At 33.3% G+C, this 21783-nt stretch overlaps 2 protein-coding genes across 3 annotated transcripts in view; one reads left to right on the plus strand and one right to left on the minus strand.

Moving 5' to 3' along the window:
• LOC145247296 (uncharacterized) overlaps positions 1–16481 on the minus strand; it is a 155135-nt gene extending 138654 nt beyond the window's left edge. The window contains exon 1 of one of the 2 annotated variants that reach the window (XM_080108917.1): positions 14621–16481. In XM_080108917.1, coding sequence (XP_079965043.1) covers positions 14621–14707 — 87 coding nt within the window. In that variant the 5' untranslated portion in view covers positions 14708–16481. The remainder of the gene's footprint in view (positions 1–14620) is intronic. The other variant, XM_080108918.1, reaches the window with a different exon arrangement.
• Positions 1–21783, plus strand: part of LOC145247297 (histone-lysine N-methyltransferase SETMAR-like) — a 121308-nt gene that overhangs the window by 42510 nt on the left and 57015 nt on the right. The window lies entirely within an intron of this gene.

Below are 21783 nucleotides of genomic sequence, written 5' to 3' on the forward strand. Positions count from 1 at the left end.
GCTTTAATTTGACTATGTTTTCTTGTTGATAGATTATACGCTTGTCTTAGACTCTGTTTCAATGGCCCTGTCTCCAACACTCTTTTCGCCCGCCTAGTCCTCTCCAAAGTTCTCTGTCTTTTAACTCCTAACTCTCTTTGTATATATGTAACTATTCCTTGTTATTACGTAATTATACTCACATATTTTAACATGACTTTTTGAATCACGTTTTACTATATGCTAGAAACATATTTTGTTTAGCATCGCGTTCTTTCTTTTACTTTTCTAAGTTAACCAAAATATTTTACTAAACATTCTTTTCTTTCAAAACATTCTCTTTGCATACGTTTTTCTACATTACACTTACAAAATGATAAGTCGATGTTGCCCAGCATAATATAACATGTCATGCTGGTGCATGGTTCTGGGTAGTCCAAAAATGTCAACATTCCTAAACCTTGCTTCACCTCTGTCAGATGAAGTAAGTTTTTTGCTTATTATCTGAGCATGGAATGCCAAAGGGGCTGTCAAACCATTTTTAAAGATTAGATTGCGTTTCCTTTAGGAGCGGTGACTCGACTCTTCCAACCTTCTGACACTGTGTCACATCTTTCTGCGGCGGGAAGGAAGAAATCATTATTATGAAAACTTTTAGGAGCCCAGCAATTTCTGTTGCTCAGAGGCTGTTGACTGGGAGATACCACTGGAGGATAATCCTCGGTGGATTTGTCCATGACAATAAGTTCAGTAGAAACTGGGCTATTTCGCCGGAACTGAGAAGTTATAGAAGGTTAAGCTCAATTTTTTTTCTTCACGCTTTCGAAGGGGGGGGGTATTTAATTGCTAACTGCCTGAGGCTCCCCAACCAGTGAATATCAACGGAACTACTCTGGCAATTTTAATAGGCCAATGTTTTACTTCTTTAGGGGCGCTTGATTCTCTCCAGATGTGTATATATATATATATATATATATATATATATATATATATATATATATATATATATATATATATATATATATATATATATATGTACTAGCAGTACCCGCTAACCGTAAAGAATAAAAAACAAATAAAAAAGAAAAATGTTTGAATTCCATAAGAGAAAAAAGTAAGAAAAATGGAGAGAAAAAAAACACCAACAGTGATACGTATTAATCGACAAAATGGAGCATGAAAAATATTTTTAAAAAAAGAGATAAAACCAGAAAATAAAGAAGAAACGAACATAAAAAAATCACATGAATGTGTAAATATTGAAACTTTCAACAACAACAACTGAAAAAAAAAATTTGTAGCATGAGCGCGAAAGTTCAATTCGTAGATTACGACGCGGATCCGGTATCAATTGCTCTGCGAAGACGTCATCGAAATAAGGCGTCGTTTTATTCTATTTTAAGCAAATCAGGAAAGACCGCAAGAAGCGCATGCGTAGTTGCCGAAAGGAACGATTTTTTTGCGACCTTCGCTCAATTCGTTGTGTTCAATAACGAAAATAAGGAAACACGTTATAAATAATGAACCCCAAGAAAGAACGAAAACTCTTTTAGTTAGAGATTTGACGGATGTTTATGTAAATGCTCTCCTCTAAATTTCACAATGTACATTTTTTTAAACATTAAACTAATCGATTACAAACTTAACTTTCAGAAAATAAAAATATATGAATAAAGAAAAAAAGAAATTGTTTTATGATTTTTATCGTCGGGGATCAGTTTTCAATTATAACATTTTTACAGGGGGGCAATTTCCTAGACGAACGCCAGAGATTCGTTCATATTTTCATCTCATAAGTTTTAACGATCGATTCAACGATATTTTTTTATTAAATCTAACGATGTAATGAAAAAAATGCTTGGACGGTTTAGAACGAAACAATGATATTTTGATTGGATGTAAACATCACCAGCGGTTTCTGCAATAGCTTATCTACATGAAAGTTATGGCTTTTTTTTATTTGTGTTACATTAAACTAAATTATAAATATTTTATATAAATGCGTGGCGATCGAGCGACCATCTTGATTAAGAGCTGATATGTTCATTTTTTTGTATGATCCCGAATAATAGAATTCCAATGAGAATAGGAGGAATGTTACTGGGGTGAAATCATTATTTTCAAATAGGGAAGTGTAATCGTAGCTGTATGTGTATGAGTGTTTAATCCAGTTAATAAGGGTGTCAGCTGAAAATAGTTGTAATGGTTATATATTTTCCCGGTCTTGTCTGGGAAAGTGAGAGGACTTATCAGATAGAGGGGAAAATAAGAATTCGAATTCGCATTTAGATCTGGGCAATCGTGATTATGCTTCTCCTAGGATATAATATAGGATTTAATTATAACGAATAAGTGTGTATAAAACGGCGTAGAGTAATTACATAAGGCGGGGGTTGAAGGTTTAGACATAATAAATTTGTATGTGGCATTTGTTAATGAAAGCCTACGGCAATTTGGTGGAGAGGGGAATTTCTACAATCAAAATATAGACAGGATATATATATATATATATATATATATATATATATATATATATATGCATATATATACATACATATATATATACATACATACATATAAATATATACATACATATATAAACACACACACACACACACACACATATATATATATATATATATATATATATATATATATATATATATATATATGTTTCATTATTCAACATGGGAAAGCACGTACGATAACCTACCCTCATTATCCGCCAACCAGGGTGATAATATAGTTTCGATAGCGAAAACATTTGTTGACAAATGGGAGGCAACTCTAATAAAAATAAACAGGGATATGATAATAAGTTTTTGCACACACGAAATAATAGCCATAAAACAGAGACTAATTCAAGGAATACGAAAATAACAACCATGTCTAAGGACAGTCGAAAGCCAAACCGCACAACGTTGTGCAAATAACACTCTAGATGAGAACAATAGTCCGACCAATGCAACTAATATAAACAATCAGCTTTCATCTAAAAGATTCTAAACTTTAACAACGATATGTATAATACATATAATACAGCGGAACCCCAGGGTACGGCATTAATCCGTTCGGAGGTTGGAATCGTAAGGTGAAATCGCCGTATCGCGAAGCCTTAGCATATTTTATATAGTACATCATATCCTACATCGTAACTTGAAAAAAAGTGTCCTAGGGCCACCATATCCCGGGGTTCTACTGTAGTAGAAGATAGATAGATAGATAGATAGATAGATAGATAGATAGATAGATATGATCTTACATCAATTTCTGAATGATGGAGCAACTCATTGAAGCAAGCATTGATTGAATCGCTCGAACCGTGTTGTTTGGGTGAGTGGGTGTGTTCTGTTATACACGGCGGGAAATTACTTTGCTCTTTTCGTCATTTAATGAACAGTTGTGCGAAGTATCCAATCGACGCGAGACACATAACCTTCGTATTGATTAGCCACGTTAATCACCTGGCGAACATTGGTCTTTGTTGTCCCTACTCTTGTCCAATGGCGAGAGACTGCATAAGTAAAAGCGGTCGGGGGAGGAGGTCTTTGCGTCTAGTAATTAATCGGCGCTTTTCTTCTGGATGGTCAAATAAGTGTAAGAAGATAAACGATATAAAGTCGTAATTCGTCGAAAAAGATGACGTGATAAAAATATGATTAGAAAAAAAAATGAAATAACTATCAAATAATACGAGCGGCGTCCCAAAAAGTAATGCCTCCTATTTTTATTCCGCCCAAATGGATCAGACCGGATTAAAAATTGCATTGTTATGATGACTGAACGTATGCATTTATAATCTGAAAGTTTCACAATTTTTTTTTTTTTTTTTTACAGATATTGACGATTTGAGACTCCAAGACAGCAACCCCTCTCATGGACGTGTGTCAAAAACAGAAGTGTGTTATTTAATAGTTAGATAAAAATGCATTTGGAATGGCGGTTACTATGTACAAAAATAAATTCAGGAGCACAAAACCTCGCTTGTTGTAATGGACAACTTTCGTCTTCGTAGTTCTTTAACTTTTTGAGTTAAAAAATCGAAGGCTTTACTTTTGGATCAATCATTTGTATGAAAAAGCTCGCCCCGGGCGTCTATTCATAGCAATTGTTCATCGCTGGCAAAAATGCATAGAGAATGGTGGTGACTATGACGAAAAAATAAATTCTTGGGCATAAAAGGTCGCTCATTTTAATGGTACCACTTGCGTTTTCGTAGCTCTTCAACTTTTTGAGTTAAAAAAATATGGAGGTTTTACTTATTGGAACTACCTTCGTAGATAATAAAATAAAAATCGTCTGTAATTCTTAATAACATTCAGGTATATAAATTGTCATTTGATTCCACAAGTATACACGCATGACAGAAAAGAATAGACAACCATAGAAACAGTTTATTTCAGTAAACATATAATTTATAGAACAAAATAAAAAATAAATAATCACAAATTTAATAACTAATACTTGGTTTACAATCCCTTTGCTGTTCTTAATGATAGAACACTTTTAGGTATGGCATTGATCAGTTGACAAATATTATCTTGAAGAATTTCTTGCCATGTCTGACACAATAACGCTAAAAGTTCAAGCTTAGAAAATGGCTTAATTTTTTGCGAAGTTTTCGGTTTAATATGCACCGAAGGTTTCCAACTGGATTCATATCCGGGGACTGACTTTATTGAAGTTTATTAATCCCATTCTGGCTCGACCAATGGTGTGTCGTCCTAGTAGAGTAATAATAATGCATCTAAAACCAAGCTCCTATCTTTACATCATCAACGCTCTGTTCCTCATCTAGCATCAATTGAAATGGATGGCTCTCGTCTTGGGGAGGCTTCATGTTTTGACAAGCTCCTGGGTTGACCTTTACTCCTGATCTTAAATGGAACACGTATGTTTTTGGAGATCGTATATTAGATCAATTGTTTTTTTCTGCTTCTCTACAATTGGCTTCCTCTACATCTCTAAACACTTTCTCACGCCTGAGGCTATTTTCTATCTCATGTATGGAGTATTGTTTTCATATTTGGGCTGGTGAAACTCTGTCCCATTTGAAGTTTTTTTGATAAGGTACAGAAACCAATCTCTAATTTATGTTCAGTTATAGGCACAGATAAAGAATAAAGGAAATTGTTGACAGTGGTTGTAGTTAGATGAGTGTTTGCTGCAAACGTTTTGCAAAGGGAGGCATAGACTGAAGTTCATGAAAATAACGGTAAAGCAAAGATAGACTTACAACGTCTCTTCCGCGAGAAAGAAGTTGAAAACAGGAGAAAATGACCCCATCTACTAGATTAACATTTATGATGATGACACCACCTGGTATTGCTTTCACTCATCTTCCTCGGATCAGTTGCAGTATACAGTTGACTTAGAAGTTGATCTCAGTTCAGTTATGAATTAGGGTAAGAAATGTCTTGTTTCGTTTAATCCTATTAAGATTCATCTATTGTCTTTCAATCGTAGGTGTGTCCCTTTTCTTTCTTGTGGTTGGCTCTGCTCTCGATGAGAATGCATTGGTCTTTCCTTCTCATCAAATCTTTCTTGGAGTCCATATATTACATCCGTTGCTTTTTCTGCCTTTCCTAAAGTCGGTTATCTCTATCATTCTAGACACTTTCTCACACCTAATCTCTACAAATCTAATATCAAACCATGTATGGAGTATTATTGTCCTATTTGGGTTGGTGAATTTATGTCTCACTTGAAGGTTTTTAATAAGGTGTAAAAAACGTATATGTAATTTGATTGGCCTCCCCACTCTTTCATCTCACACAGAAGTGATTTTATTAACCTCAGTCTTTTCTATAAGTATTATTATGGTACGCGTTTTGCAAAATTATCCGATCTACTCTCTGCTTCCTTTGTTCCGCCTCCGTTGGTCTAGTGGTCTCCGTCGATTAACTGTTTTGATAACTCGTTGTAATAGAGCTTCCTATTTTTTAGTAGCTTCATGTTGATGACTGTTTTCCTCCTAATCATAGCCTTGCTCTTTCTAAGATTAGAGTCAGTATCTGTCTTTGCGATAATCATCTTTCATTCTTGGTAAATATTTGCATCAAGTGGCTTCACGCCTTGTCTCGAGCCATTTCAATGATAAAAAAAACAAGAATCAATACTTCATATCTAGATAGGATTCTGTTTAATACTTGAATTGTCCACATAGAATCATGGCCTATTGTTTAATAGCGTTATTTAACAAACAGTTCTAAATGACAGTCTTCTATAGGTTGAAGGTTCAATCTTTACTACGGGTGATAATAATTAGGAATAACATCATTTAAAACTTCTACTTAAAGGCTGATAGGATGAGGGAAATCTACCCTTCTGCGTTAAATAAAAGGATGTGTTCGAAATTCTATACAGATTCCCGAGTTCGACATAAGGATTCTTGAGCTGGACTCGAATGTTCTCAAGTTTGAAATGAAGTATGTAAGTGAGGTCGACTAAAACGTTATGAAAACAGCATAGAATATGAGAACAGTAGTCCTGATTATTAATCCTTAGTATTAATCCTTATCTAAAAAAATTCGAAATACAAACAATTCTTGTATTATTCAGACTAATTGGACAATTGTTCTCATCTTGAGTGTTATCTGCGCAACGTTCCGACCGATGTAACCTCCGACCTTCTTCAATTGTTTAAGTCAGCATGTTTGGTAAAAGAAAAATGAGAATTAGGGGAGCTGGTTTTTACCCCACATTAAAAACGGCCTTGTGCCTAATTTGCTTTGGTGGGGAAGCAAATAAATACAATACTTCGTTGCCATACATCTAATACTTTTATTGTCATTGCAATCGGTGAAATCGCACTTTTTTTTTCAATCAAATCGATTGGTTGTCTGCTCTAGTCGGGAACCCACCGTGGTGCACCGGAAGAAACCTACACATGCCTCCTCGCAGTGACTTAGTTCCAAATACATTGTAGTCTACATTGCACTGTAGAAAACCTTTTCTTGATTTTATGAAATTATTTGTATATAATGACTTGAATTAAAGTTTAAGATGCAAATGTCAAGTATCATGGCTCGATGTTCTCTAAACAGAAATAATCATGTCGATCGCGTCCCTGTCTTATCAAAGAATTGTGATACTTATCGGATGCATTTCAATAGAACACCTATTTTAGAACACTTCAAGACACAAAGTACTTTGTGTGAAATTTCATAAAAATTGACCCAGCCGTTTTGGAGTACATCGGGAAGGTACTCACATATAGACAAACAGACAAAATGCCTTTATATATGAGTGGAGATTTTGATTAAATTAGGCATTGATATTTTTTAGCTATCAAAAGACTAAACTCCAATCTATGGTACCCCTTTGCAAAACTTTCACAAAAAACACTCGACTAGTTACAACCACTATATACGATTTCTCCCACTATCTGTGCCTAAATCTAAACGCAGCTTCCATGAACAAAGCTTCTTTCCAAGAACTGCTAGCCTGTGGAACACTGTTCCGCTGGCCTGCTTCAGGGTTGAATACAACACGGTAGCTTTCAAATCAAATGCAAACAAGTCCTTGTTGAACCGTCTATATAAATAATAAATTCTACCCAATTTACACAATTAACGATTACTAAACGACCACGTTACATTCATTAAGCCTTATCTTCCAGTGGCTTTCGGGCCTTGATAAGTGGTGAGTGGTGAAGTAAAAAAAAAATAACAACAGGTAATTCAGTTTGTACAACAGAATTGGTCGTAAAAACAACTGTTCCACATTAACATATACGATAAAACTCAATAATTCGATAATTTTTATTTTTACTTGTAACTATTTTTCTACTGGATTATTTTTTGTAATTTTTTGAATTTATACTAATTTCGGCACGACACGTAGTAGCGGTTTTACCAGACATGCATTTATTCGAAAAACTAGTATACTACACAAGCACCCCTATCGCTTAAGGTTCTCTGGATAGCTTGAAATTCCGACGGTTTATTTCTGTTATTTTTTACCCAGATAAGATTGTAGGACTGACCTCAATCACCCCTAAAAACCAAGAATTAGGATGAAAATAATACTATTCCCCAAGAAATAATAGTTCCTTAGCCCCTCTCTTTCTCATAAACCGGACAAAACCAGGAACTGTTATTCAGAGTCCCTCATCATTTCCTCTCTCTCTCTTTCTCTCTCTCTCTATCTTTCTCTCTCTCTTTCTCTTTAACTAATCCCTAACCAGCATGACAGGCGAGTAGGCAGTATACTCTTAGTCCCGAAACCAACGAGACGTATATTGCCGGTGAACATTATTAACAAGAGGTGTACTCACTCCAAAATGTAAAAAGGCAAATAAAGGTCTTTCCTTTTAAAGGTTAACATTTGTATTACTTTTATTATTACAACAACAACTAATGAAGACAAGTGCCAGCCATTGTTACGGGCTGAATTCCCTTGAGTAAGCTGATTTCCCCAACCTTCGGGCCTTGTGCCATACATTTTACTGGAGCGGGAAGCAAGTAACCGCCGACCTTATCGCAAATTATTGATTCTTACATTCACATGTTAGAATGTATGTTTACAATCGCGGCTATCTGAGGCGTTATAACATTCGAACACGTTTTTCCGTTTCAAGTTTTCCTTTGGTATTTAAATAGCTCGAAAACGCTAAAATATCATTTTCTATTATTTTAGTTGCAGGCAGGGGCTATATTTTAGATAAAACAATACCAGAACAACGCGAAGACCTTTCTTCACATAAAAAACGAATTACAAAATGGTAAACGGGTGCAGTTTTCAACACAAAAACAATGCTAAATATTAAAATCGTCTGGGTTTTAACATAAACAGAATAGTCATGTAATAGGAAGGCCACATTTTTAAATTTAAAAAAAATGGTTAAAATATATAAGTTCCTGTTGTCAACATAAAAATAGTATCAAAATGATAAAAGACCACATTTAAACATTTTAAAATATACTAAAAATATATGTTCCTGTTTTCAACATAAAAATAGTGTAAAAGTTATATAATGCCACATTTTCAAATTTAAAAAATGCTAAAAATATACAACTTCCTATTTTGAACATAAAAATAGTGTAAAAATTATATATTGCCACATTTTTAAATTTAAAAAAAATGCTAAAAATATACAACTTCCTGTTTTCAACATAAAAATAGTGTCAAAATTATATAATGCCACATTTTCAAATTTAAAAAAATGCTAAAAATATACAACTTCCTGTTTTCAACATAAAAATAGTGTAAAAATTATATATTGCCACATTTTAAAATTTTAAAAAATACTAAAAATATACAACTCCCTGTTTTCAACATAAAAATAGTGTCAAAATTATATAATGCCACATTTTTAAATTTAAAAAATGCTAAAAATATATAACTTCCTGTTTTCAACATAAAAATAGTGTAAAAATTATATAATGCCACATTTTCAAATTTTGAAAAATGCTAAAAATATATAACTTCCTGTTTTCAACATAAAAATAGTGTAAAAATTATATAATGCCACATTTTTAAATTCAAAAAAATGCTAAAAATATACAACTTCCTGTTTTCAACATAAAAATAGTGTCAAAATTATATAGTGCCACATTAAAATATGCTAAAAGGATATGTTCCTGTTTTCAACATAAAAATTGTGTCAAAATGATATAATGCCACATTTTTTAAAATTAATAAAATGCTAAAAATATATAACTTCCTGTTTTCAACATAAAAATAGTGTCAAAATTATATAGTGCCACATTAAAATATGCTAAAAGGATATGTTCCTGTTTTCAACATAAAAATTGTGTCAAAATGATATAATGCCACATTTTTTAAAATTAAAAAAATGCTAAAAATATATAAGTTCCTGTTTTCAACATAAAAATTGTGTCAAAATTATATAATGCCACATTAAAAAATGCTAAAAGGATATGTTCCTGTTTTCAACATAAAAATTGTGTCAAAATGATATAATGCCACATTTTTTTAAATTAAAAAAATGCTAAAAAATATATAAGTTCCTGTTTTCAACATAAAAATTGTGTCAAAATTATATAATGCCACATTAAAAATGCTAAAAAGAGATAAGTTCCTGTTTTCAACATAAAAATAGTGTGAAAATGATTGAAGGCCCCATTTTTAAATTTAAAAAATGGTAAAATGCTAAAGAGTCGTGTTTTCATAAAAATAGTGTCAAAATGATGAAAGGTCCTATTTTCAACATTAATAAAAATGCCAAAACATTTCAGTGTTCGGGGTTTAATAAAGAGAATACTAATATGATTGAGGGAGTCTATTATCCACATGAAAAAGTCATGTTTTCAACATAAAAATAGTGTCAACATGATAGAAGGTCCTGTTTTCAATATCAATAAGGACGGTCAAAATGATGATGCTGTCATGTTTTCAACATACACAGATTGTCAAAACTATGGAGGCGTTCCGTTTTCAACGTAAAAAATGCCAAAATTATGGGAGGAAACTAATTTCAACATTGAAAAAAAATTTTTAAATGATAGAGGGTCCATTTTGGTATAAATAAAATGCTCAAATCAAAGAGGGGGTCTGTTCTCAACACGAATGGGATGTCGATTATGGCAGGGTACTTTTTCAACATAATCTTGAGGAGGCTCCAAGTTTTGACAAACTTCTAGGCTTGATCTTTACTCCTGATCTGAGATGAAACATGTACATCAAATCCTTTGCCAGGGCTGTTGGGAAAATAGTGGGATCGTTCTACCGTTCCAGTAGATATCTCACTGCTGATGCAATTCTCTACATGTATAAGAGCCAAGTGTGTCCAAGGATGTAGTACTGTTACCACATCTGGACAGGAGCTGCTAGAAGTAGCTTATCCTGCCTCGACAGAGTTCAAAATAGACTTCGTAGCCTAGTGGGGGATACTCTTTTCTCTTCTCCGGAATCTCTTCCCCACATAAGAGACGTCGCGAGCCTGTCTCCGTTTTATCGTTATTTTCATGGCAGGTGCTCATCTGAGCTTCAATCTATCGTCTCCACTGGACTGACTTTCACGAAAAACACTCGTCTAGCTGAAGCCACTATCAATAATTTCCCCCATTCTTTATCTGTGCTTAAGCCTAAACGTAGATTCCATGATCGAAGCTTTTTTTTTTCTTAGAACTGCACGCCTGTGGAACTTTATTCCATTTTCCTGCTTTCCAACTGACTACAACATGGTGGTCTTCAAGTCCAACGTGAACAAATTCTTGATGAGCCATCCCCTTTAGTAATTTAATTTATCAAATTTCTACTACTTACGGTGACTGACATGTTCCCTTTGACCACTGTACACTCATTAACACTTATCCTTGAGTGGCCTCCGGGCCTTGATAAGTGGTGACTACTTTGAAAAAAAAATAAATAAATAAAATAAAAAAAAACAAATCGAATGACAAAATAATGAATAAAATGCTAAAATGACGCGAGTGGATCTGTTTTCAAAACAATCTTGGTTTTCCGACATGTATACGCTTACATGGACGAATTAAGAACAATTACAAAAATAAGGAGTTATTCAGCTCCTTACATCAGTTGGCTTCATGCTTTGTATGAAGCGATTTCCAGTAAAATAGATCAATACAAGAAAACAGAAAAATACATTTCTAGTGACTATCTTATTATTATTAAATCAAAATACATTCGTTTGTTATAATAATTTTTATCTTGAAAACACGGCCCCTTCATTTTTTTAATGTTGAAAACAGAACCTTCCATCAATTTCGCACTATGTTAAAAACAGAGGTTTGATTTTTTTTTTTTTTTTTTTGCAAAATTTATTATTAGACAAGCAAAAATTACTCGGCGTTTTCCTGGTTATGATGGTGGGGGCGTAACCACGTGTAACAATATCATTAAGCATTAAGTAGTAACCTTTAAGATTGCATTTATTGATATAGCGTGGGGTCTACACATTTTGCTCGTCAAATAAATAAATAAAACGGCTCATTACAATTCCTCTTGCACTAAAAAATATTCCTCTCTAATTTGGAGATACGGAATATGGGTTATTATTTTCAACTGTGATTGCTCACATAAAAAAATATTTTTTTTAATTATCGACGTACAAAAAATGTAAGAGAAAAAAATGACTGTTTTTATTTTTAGAATCCTTTGAGATGAGACTTTATAACTTGTTTATTTATTTATTTTTTTTTTTTTTTGCGGACTTATCCTCATCTTCATAGTTGTTGTTGTTTTCATCACGTTTCGGCCAACTCATCATCTGGCCTTCCTCGGGCGTTTAATCGCGATCGGATAAGAAATGCCGATTCTTGTACCAATGTTCACCTGGAACCGTAGAGATTTGGCGCCTCTATCCACTACGTCACGGGGCCCGAAAGGCGATAACGGTTGGAGTTTATGGTCATATATCAAATTGCGTGTTCTTATCTGGTCTTCAATTATCGGGTCAGTACCGAATGATATTTTATATTATTTTGTTTGACATTTTTTTTATATAATTCTTTAAGATGAGGCTTCATAATTGGTATATGCCTTTTTTTTTTTGCATATTGTTATCCTCATCTTGATCGACTTATAATTACGAACCCTCATCTCAAAGAATTGCAAAAAATAAAAATCAAATAAAAATAATATATAATACTATACGTGTCAATAGTATAATATGCGTGGTAAACTTATGAACTTATAGCAAATTATGACGTACGTATTTTAGAAAGCAGCATGGTGAATAACGTAACACCTGGTTTTCTATTAAAACTTTCATATGTATATTCGTGCGAAAATTAGTGAACGATAATGGTTTTCGACATTTTCGTGTATATATACATGTATACATATATATATATATATATATATATATATATATATATATATATATATATATATGACTACTTCATTAAATCTCGCAAATTAATATACGAAAGTATTATTTTATGCGTAAACTTTAAGTATTTACTTCAATAGTGCTCAATACATAGGTAGAGCTAGGTAGTAAGTTATAAAAATATATATGGCAGTTAAGCTACACAGACTAGTCCGCGTTTCATCCATTCATAAGCCTGATGAATCCTAGCGTGGATGAAACGCGGAATATTCTATGTAGCTTAATTGCTATATATATTTTCAATAGCTTACTATATATATATAAATATATATACATATATATATATATATTATAGAGTGTAGATAGTATAGATAAGGTCTATACGAGCATTGCGGTTATGAAAAGCTCAATAGGTGTTGTTACCTAGAGCTATATATAGAAAAGATGAGAGATTAATAATTAGATTTTATGTTTCCCCCATGTAAATTTGATAATTGCACGAGTATTAATCCCTCACCGTTTATATATATATATATATATATATATATATATATATAGAGAGAGAGAGAGAGAGAGAGAGAGAGAGAGAGAATAAATGACAAAAAGTTATATTCCAAAATTCATGATGTTCACCATCTTATAATTTATTCCTTTCTTAAATAAGTATTGATATATATTATAACAAAATGTATATATACACACATATATATACACACACACGCACACGCACGCACACACACACACATATACACACACACACAAATGGACTCTCCCGTCGATTTCGATGTATGAGGTTCCGCCACAACAACTAAGTTTCGGAAATCTACACAAATGATTTGTTTATAGTAGTGAAGGCTTTGCGTAGAACCAACCACACGTTCTGTTATTATTGTTAATATTTGCCGGTGCAAATGATTGCCACAGGACAGAGTATCGAATAGACCGCAGATTTTACATCAGAGTTTTTTTTTGTTTTTTTCTCCTATATGCATATCTTAACGAAGACTGGGGACGCATCTCTCCCAGTGAATCAATGCGCCCCCAGATATCAATCCGGAAATTTCTCCATTCGGTGGAGTATACATAAGCCTTCCGACATAGTCACCTATCTATACTAGCTAGGCTCATATATATACTAGCAGGCCGCCCTGCATTGCCCAGTCGTAAGATGCGCTTAAATATGATATTTTGATTAATGCAGATTTCGTATTTATTATTATATTATACTGTACCCAATATATAGCAATGACTTAAAAAGTTTTTTTAAAAAATGAATCATGCGCCACCATCGAGAATCGAAACCAAAACAATTAGCTTACGATTTATTTTCCTTTGACGTTAATACCTGAGCTATGAAGACATGTGTACTCCAAGTCATAAGTGTATATATATATATATATATATATATATATATATATATATATATATATAAATTTATATATATATATATATAGAGAGAGAGAGAGAGAGAGAAAGAGAGAGGGGAGGGAGAGAAAGAGAGAGAGAGAGAGAGAGGGGGGGGGCAAGGGATGGAAGAAGGCAGAAATAATCAAGTACAGGTTTCGAATCTCGCCAGTTTCAACCACAGTGATGACGTCTATAACGACGGAGCACCTGTCTTTGGATAATTATATTTTTAAAAAAATGATATTTTTGTATGATATGAATATATTAATCTTGTAGGTGGGACAATGTTATAAGGACGAAGGTTTTAGTAGGAGTATGTCTGTGTGTGCATTTTTGTAAGGTATCCTCTTTAAAGATATATCATTGATCACTATCTCCTCGATGGAAATAGTTAGGGTTAGGGTTACGGTTCAGATGGGTAAAACGAAAGACCAAGAAAAAAAAAATGGTAAGAAATAAAAATAGAAAACTTACCTGTAGGAGGCAGGAGACCATTAGAATGGCATGCAGTGGGTAAATATAGGACGAATTTATGAAATTGAGAGCTCCCTTCAACATCATTGTAAGAACTTTGATAAAGTTATCAATTGAAAGCGTTTTTTTTTTGTTTGTTTTTTTGCGTTTGTTTGTTTTATTCAGATTATTTAATTAAAGTTTATTTACTTTTTAAATATTTTTATCATTTATTCCTAATAAATGTTTTACTTTGTTGCTGTTGTTGTTGTTGTTGTTGTTGTCGTTGTTGTTGTTGTGTCTGTTGCTGGTAGTTTTTAAGTCCATAGATAATGTTGACCCTTTGTATATCACCGCGGGTCACATGAAAATGTAGAGGGATTATTAGATCATTAATTGCATATCACATCGGCTGGTGTTTACATCGTTGTGCGCACATATATTTCAATCTATATGTATGTTATTTGCATAAGCAACATATCCATAGCATCATCTCTCTATAGAAATATATATATATATATATATATATATATATATATATATATATATATATATATATTAAATATATAATTACATATACTATACGTATATTATAAATATATTAATAGCTTAGATGATAGAAAAACAATAATAATGACGCTTTCAGTAAAAATTATAGTACTTACTTTCGTAAGTGCTGGTTTCCTAGGGTATAAACTTCTTTAAATATGTATATGCATATAGGTATACATACATAGTAATTGTTTTTAGAACGAGAATGTACTGTTGTGTTTCGTTTAATTTTTAAGACTTTTAAACAGGATACATTTCCGTTCTTTTCTGGACTATATATATTTTCGACAGCGTAGGTAAAGAAAATTTATCTAGGAATTCTTTGAACCGTTTTCTTAAAATAAAATATATATATATATATATATATATATATATTGTGTCCACTTTTTACGTACTATAAACCATTTAAATATGTTTATACATGTTTAATATATAACTCTATATATTATATGTATAGGTATATAAGTAGCTTGGATGGTAGGTTAACAATGATAACAAACCTTTCGGTAGAAATTTGGGTATGTACTTTTCTAAAGTGCTGATTAGACAAACATAAGTATTATCTGGTACTTTTTGGATGCAGATATCTAAAGAATGTACCTAAAGCCATCTTGTATGATGTAAATTTTCGTTTTATTTTCGTCTGAATTATACATACATGTGTGCATAGCTTAACCAGAAAAGATGTATAGCTTTAAAAATAATGTTAACTTTTCATTCTTTTTGTTTTTGCCTTTTTTTCCGGGTTCGATTATGACTTCATCAAACATGTCTTTTGTCCAGTCTCTTCAGTAAGGTTTTACAGTCGGAGTCCCACACCGATATCGGTCTGTTCTCAGACGGACTTCGCTCCTCTTTTGGTCAGCTCCCGTGCGAGGGGGGCGATTGGATAAGATTGTGGGCATAGTTGCAATTAGCGCAATTCGATGTTTGTAAAGCACAATGCATTTGTTTAAAACTTAGAGATAGACCGGAGGGACAGGGGAAGAGAGAAAGAAAGAGAGAGAGAGAGAGAGAGAGAGAGAGAGATTGAAAGGGGGGACAGAGAGATAGAGAGGGGAAGAAGGTCGGAAGTATCGTCAGGATGAAAGTAGGCAGAGTTAACGGACAGGTGTCTCAGGTGGGCTGGGTAGGTACGTTAGGCGCGGTTGTGGTTGCTGCCGGGGTAGACTGGTAGGTACCGGCAGGTAAAAATCTAGTTGAAGAGGGAGAATGAAAAGTGAGATCGTATGTATTGGGTAGCAAGAACTGATGAATAGTATCTATAGGTGTAAACCCACAAAATAGTGCACACGTGGTATTTTATGTGAGTGCGCGCGTGTGTATGTAATTATCAATATACATACATATATATATATATATATATATATATATATATGCAGTAAGTTATGGAAATATAGTTATGGCAATTAAGCTACGCAGAGGCTCCCATGTTTAATCCCCGTAGAGAATCTCATTAGGCTAAATAATGCATAATATATATATATATATATATATATATATATATATATATATATAGGTGGGTATGCACACGTGTCTATGTGTGCGTATGTGTACGTGTTTATGTCAATATTAATACGTATATATAAATATATATGTGCGCGTTTGTTAATATATATATAAATATATATATATATATATATATATATATATATATTTGTAAAAATATATTTACATATTTATGGCAATTAAGATACACAGAGGCTTCCGCGTACCTTTTCTTTAGGGGGTCGTTAGGCTAAAATGCTTGTGTGCTCGCGCGTACGTGTGTCTATATGTATGCGTGATAAGTGTAGATAGAGATTGATTTGAATGTGTGAGTGGATTTAGATAGCCATATGAAACTATATAAATGTAGATAAATATATTAAAACAAGGAAACCAACACTTATCTTATACAGTTGTTACATATACTTAAGCAAAGAGTAAGTAACAGGTTATAAAAGAGTTTTTTTTTTTTTTGTATACATATAGAATAGAGGGGAGCGATAAGAGAAAAGAACTGAACATAAATATAGACATACGGAGATGGTACAAGGTAAATGGGAAGCGTGTGAGATATTGGATTATATACGTGGCGTAAGAGCTCCTCAAAAGAGGGTTAGAAAGAGGGAAAAAAGTAGGAGGTACGTACAGGTTCGGTGATTAAAGGTGTACAATGAAACCCGGGGTTATACAGTGCCCAAGGGAAAGAGGGGCGTCGGGGTACAGGGTAGTTCAACTAGAAGCCGCTCTGTTCGAGCGTGTCCGTGGGAGATAGTAGGGAAAAATGATTGGACGATATCTTATACATACTAAATGATTTCTAGGAAATAGTGCAAGAATGAGAAGGCCGGAAAAGTGTGGGGTTCCAGTGGCTTGAAAATGCCGAAGACCAGCGAGAGACACCACTCAGTAGGTTTTGCCGGAGTTCCTCCGATGTCCCGAAAATATATCTTCCTCTTTGAATAGCGTTGTATCCAGTGCAACAAACCCGCTTCTTCGAAGTAGCCATTTTCATACGAAAAAAAAAAAAAAAAAAATCGGTAAATCGCCTCTAACAAAAAGAAAATGAAAAAAAAAAAAAACAAAACAAAAAAAAAACAGACGGCTGCTATATCACATCAATAACGCAAACATTAATCCAAGTCATTAAAAAAAAAACATGGGATTAAATAATTTCCATTTGTATTTTTTGTTTTAAAGCGCTGATTTAGTAGACATTCTTAGAGCCGGAGGAATATGAAGAAGAAGAAGAAAAAAAAATAGCGTGGTCAGTTCGGAGCGGGAAACGCGTCAGATTATTCCCGCCACAGAATACACGCACTGAGACAGACTGACTCACGCACGCGCAGTAACACTTACAAAAAAAAAAAAAAGAAAAGAAAAAACTTGCTTTATCGAAGCCCACGTGTGCCTTATGCGCCGACAAATTCACATTAATCTGACATTAGACAAGATATTCTTCCTTTTTCCTTCATTCCATCATTCGGCATAAATCGAACCGCGTGTATTATTGTAGATTAAGACTTTTCGCGAAATCTAACCCCCCTCCACTAAAAACAAAATTCTACATTTTTAGGCAATTACGCGTAAACATTCTCAAACCCTAAAAACATAAACAAACAAACAAACAAAAAATATAATTAGAATTTTGAGTGCAGGATCAGTTTCGCATATAAATTTACCATAAAATGGTCTCTTTAATTCCTAGACATTCTATATTTTAGGGCAGTTAAGCGATTTTTCGTTTTGTTGTTATTATAGGATATACTTTTTATGCGCTGTCTTTAGAGGGGAGAAGTTGAACTTTTATGGGCGATTACATGTTACATAAACTGTCCGCTTTGTTGGGGGAAAAAATATTAGTCAACTGTCCTAAAACGTTATAATGACCGGGAAATAGGAGTATCATTTTACGTTGAATTATATATATATATATATATATATATATATATATATATATATATATATATATATATATTGACCATGTTTATTTATACAAACATTATTGGTTACATACGTGCATACACGTCTCGATAGTACCTCTGTTCTGAAGGACCATTTCATCAGACACAAACAAAACAATCAGTAATAGAAACAAACTCAAGATTTATTCATTTTCTATATTTAAAAAGGACTTGGTTTGGTTCCATAATTTATATTTTTCGGTCTGATGAAATAGTCCCTCAAAACAGAGGTACTATTGAAACATGTATGCACACATGTAACCTATAATGTTTGTATAAATAAATATACTATAAACATGCTTCGTTTTTTTTTTTTGTTTTTTTTTTTTCATCGAGCATTTGGAAAACACAGGAGTTTCAGAATGGATTTGCATCTGGAAAACTGAACTATACAACAATTATATATATATATATATATATATATATATATATATATATATATATATATATATATATATATATATACATATATTATTATTATTATTATTATTATTATTATTATTATTATTATTACGGCGTAATAATAATAATAAAGGGTTGGGTTCGAGACTCCTAACAAACGGTTCCCCGATTCGATACAAAACATCTGATGAAGACCGGGGGGGGGCAAAACAGCCGAAACGTTGTGATTATAGCAACCAAGATGAGGAAGTCAGTCCGACAATCTCAATAAACAAACCTCTTCTCAAAAATACAGACAATTACTATATATATATATATATATATATATATATATATATATATATATTGTTTTGAAAAAAGAAAAACCGAATGAATTTATGAAATGATCAATGTTTCGTCCCTATTGCAGAGGACATCTTCAGGATATTAAAAAGAAAAATGCAAAAAAAGAAAACGATCATAGACAATACGAAAATGAAAAGGAAACAGTGTTAGAATCCTACCCGTATCGAGAATACACACACATAGTTTCCTTCCCGATATGGGTAGGATTCTAACACTGTTTCCTTTTCATTTTCGTATGGTTAATGATCGTTTTCTTTTTTTTTTGCATTTTTCCTTTTAATATCCTGAAGATGTCCTCTGCATAGGGACGAAACGTTGATCATTTCATAAATTCATTCGGTTTTTCTTTTTCCAAAACAACATAACTTCAACCATCGCTGATATTTTTATTTTATTTTTATGCCTATATATATATATATATATATATATATATATATATATATATATATATATATATATATATATATATATATATATGTATATGTATGTATATATATATATATGTATATATATATACATATATAAAACAACATTTTAACATGTTTTATTAACTATAAATATATATATATATATATATATATATATATGCATAATTTTTTTTTTGCGGACGGTTATCCTCATCTTCATAGTTGCAGTTGTTTTACCATGTTTCGGCCAGCTCATCCTTTGGCCTTCTTCAGGATAGGAATGCTAAGTCTTGTAACTTTATTCCCAGTAATCACTGCTTTCCATAGTTGGTGTTTCACTACGTTTATGTAATCCACCTGAAGAAGGCCAGAGGATGAGTTGGCCGAAACGTGGTGAAACAGCAACAATGGATATGAAGATGAGGATAACAGACCGCAAAAAAAAAAAAATAAAAAATAATGAATACGCAGATTATGAAACCTCATTGAAAAGGATTCAAAAAATACAAATAAAATCATATATATATATATATATATATATATATATATATATATATATATATATATATATATATGCATCGATTAAGAGTAAAAAATAACATAAAGTTCCTTTCCTTTTCACTCGCATGTGGTCTGTAGCCTATTTCCTCAGCATTTTTAAACTCAATCCTGATTATGTCCCCTGAAATAGGGACGAAACGTCGATAACCATTTATCGATTTTAGGTTTTCCTTTTAATTCTGATACCGTCAACCACCGTTTGTATTTTTATTTTTATTCATATGTGTGTGTGTGTGTGTGTGTGTGTGTGTGTGTGTGTGTGTGTGTGTGTGTGTGTGGTGTAGTCGGTAGTAATACATACTGATGGATTTGCTAAGTGGCAAGATTGTGCATCAAATAGAAAAAAAGAGTAAGGTTATAGATTCCCAATATTCATACTACTTTCGTCCGCACTGGCCCGTGGGGTAGTGAATATAGTGATTGATAACATTCAGTTGTAAAGTTACACTATTCCTGGAGCTTTGCGAATTACTTAGGACTTCCACGCCGTCATGGTTGACGGAACGAGAGCATGCTACCCGCGTGAATTAAATAAACGGTTAACGTTCGAAATTCCGTGCAGATTTCCGGTTTGTACAAAAAGTTTACTGATTTCGACAGAAAGATTCCCAAGTTCGACAAAATACACCTGAAGAAGTTTGGAGGTTACATCGACCGAAACGTTGTGAAAAATGACACTCAAGATGTAAGATGTAGTCCAAATAATACGAATTATCAATCCTCATCTACAAAATTCAGTAACATGACATTATTTTTAATCATGATCGTCATTTTCAATCCTCTCATATTATTAGTCATCATTCAACTGACAATCCATCAATACTTATCAGCAAGTGACTTTTAGCCTTGATATTTTGTTGTTGGCAACCGCCCGTCTCGGTTGGTTAGTTGGTTGCTTTTGTTTTACGGCATATCAACACTTTTCAGGTTATTTACTGTCGAATCCAGTGATTCTGAAGAAAAAGTTTTTAATAGAATATATATATATTTTTTTCAAGTCGCTTTATTTTTAACCCATAGTTGGCACCCTAACAAGTACTACCACTCCGGGTCAGAGTGGACCTGGGAGAAATTGCAATTAAAGGGTGGCTCCACACTCCCCAAAGCCCGCAAGCTGGGGCATCACCATCGGATATAGTTTAAGGTCATATCCAGGACCGTCCGTCTCGGGAAACGATGGTGTAACAGTAGAACTACATAAGCTGGGCAGGGTGATATGGGAAGATAGCTGTTGTCCATGCAGCAGCCCCCGCCCTCTCCACGAAGCCAGAAGATCCAAGGGAAAGACAGAGTCGATATAGTTTGACTCTAATTGCGCTGCAGTAGTTGCCGGTGATTCCAATATAAAGTCAGGCTGCTATAGAAACTCCGTCTCCGGATTTTCTGTTGGGGTTTACTCTCTTAGCCTTTCTCCTGGTGGGGTAATCCTGCAAGGCAGCGGAGGTTTTGAATCAGAGTTGCCTTCTCC

The sequence above is a fragment of the Euprymna scolopes genome, chromosome 25, assembly GCF_053919585.1.
Source record: "Euprymna scolopes isolate OS-2025 chromosome 25, ASM5391958v1, whole genome shotgun sequence".
NCBI classification, from domain to species: Eukaryota; Metazoa; Mollusca; class Cephalopoda; order Sepiida; family Sepiolidae; genus Euprymna; species Euprymna scolopes.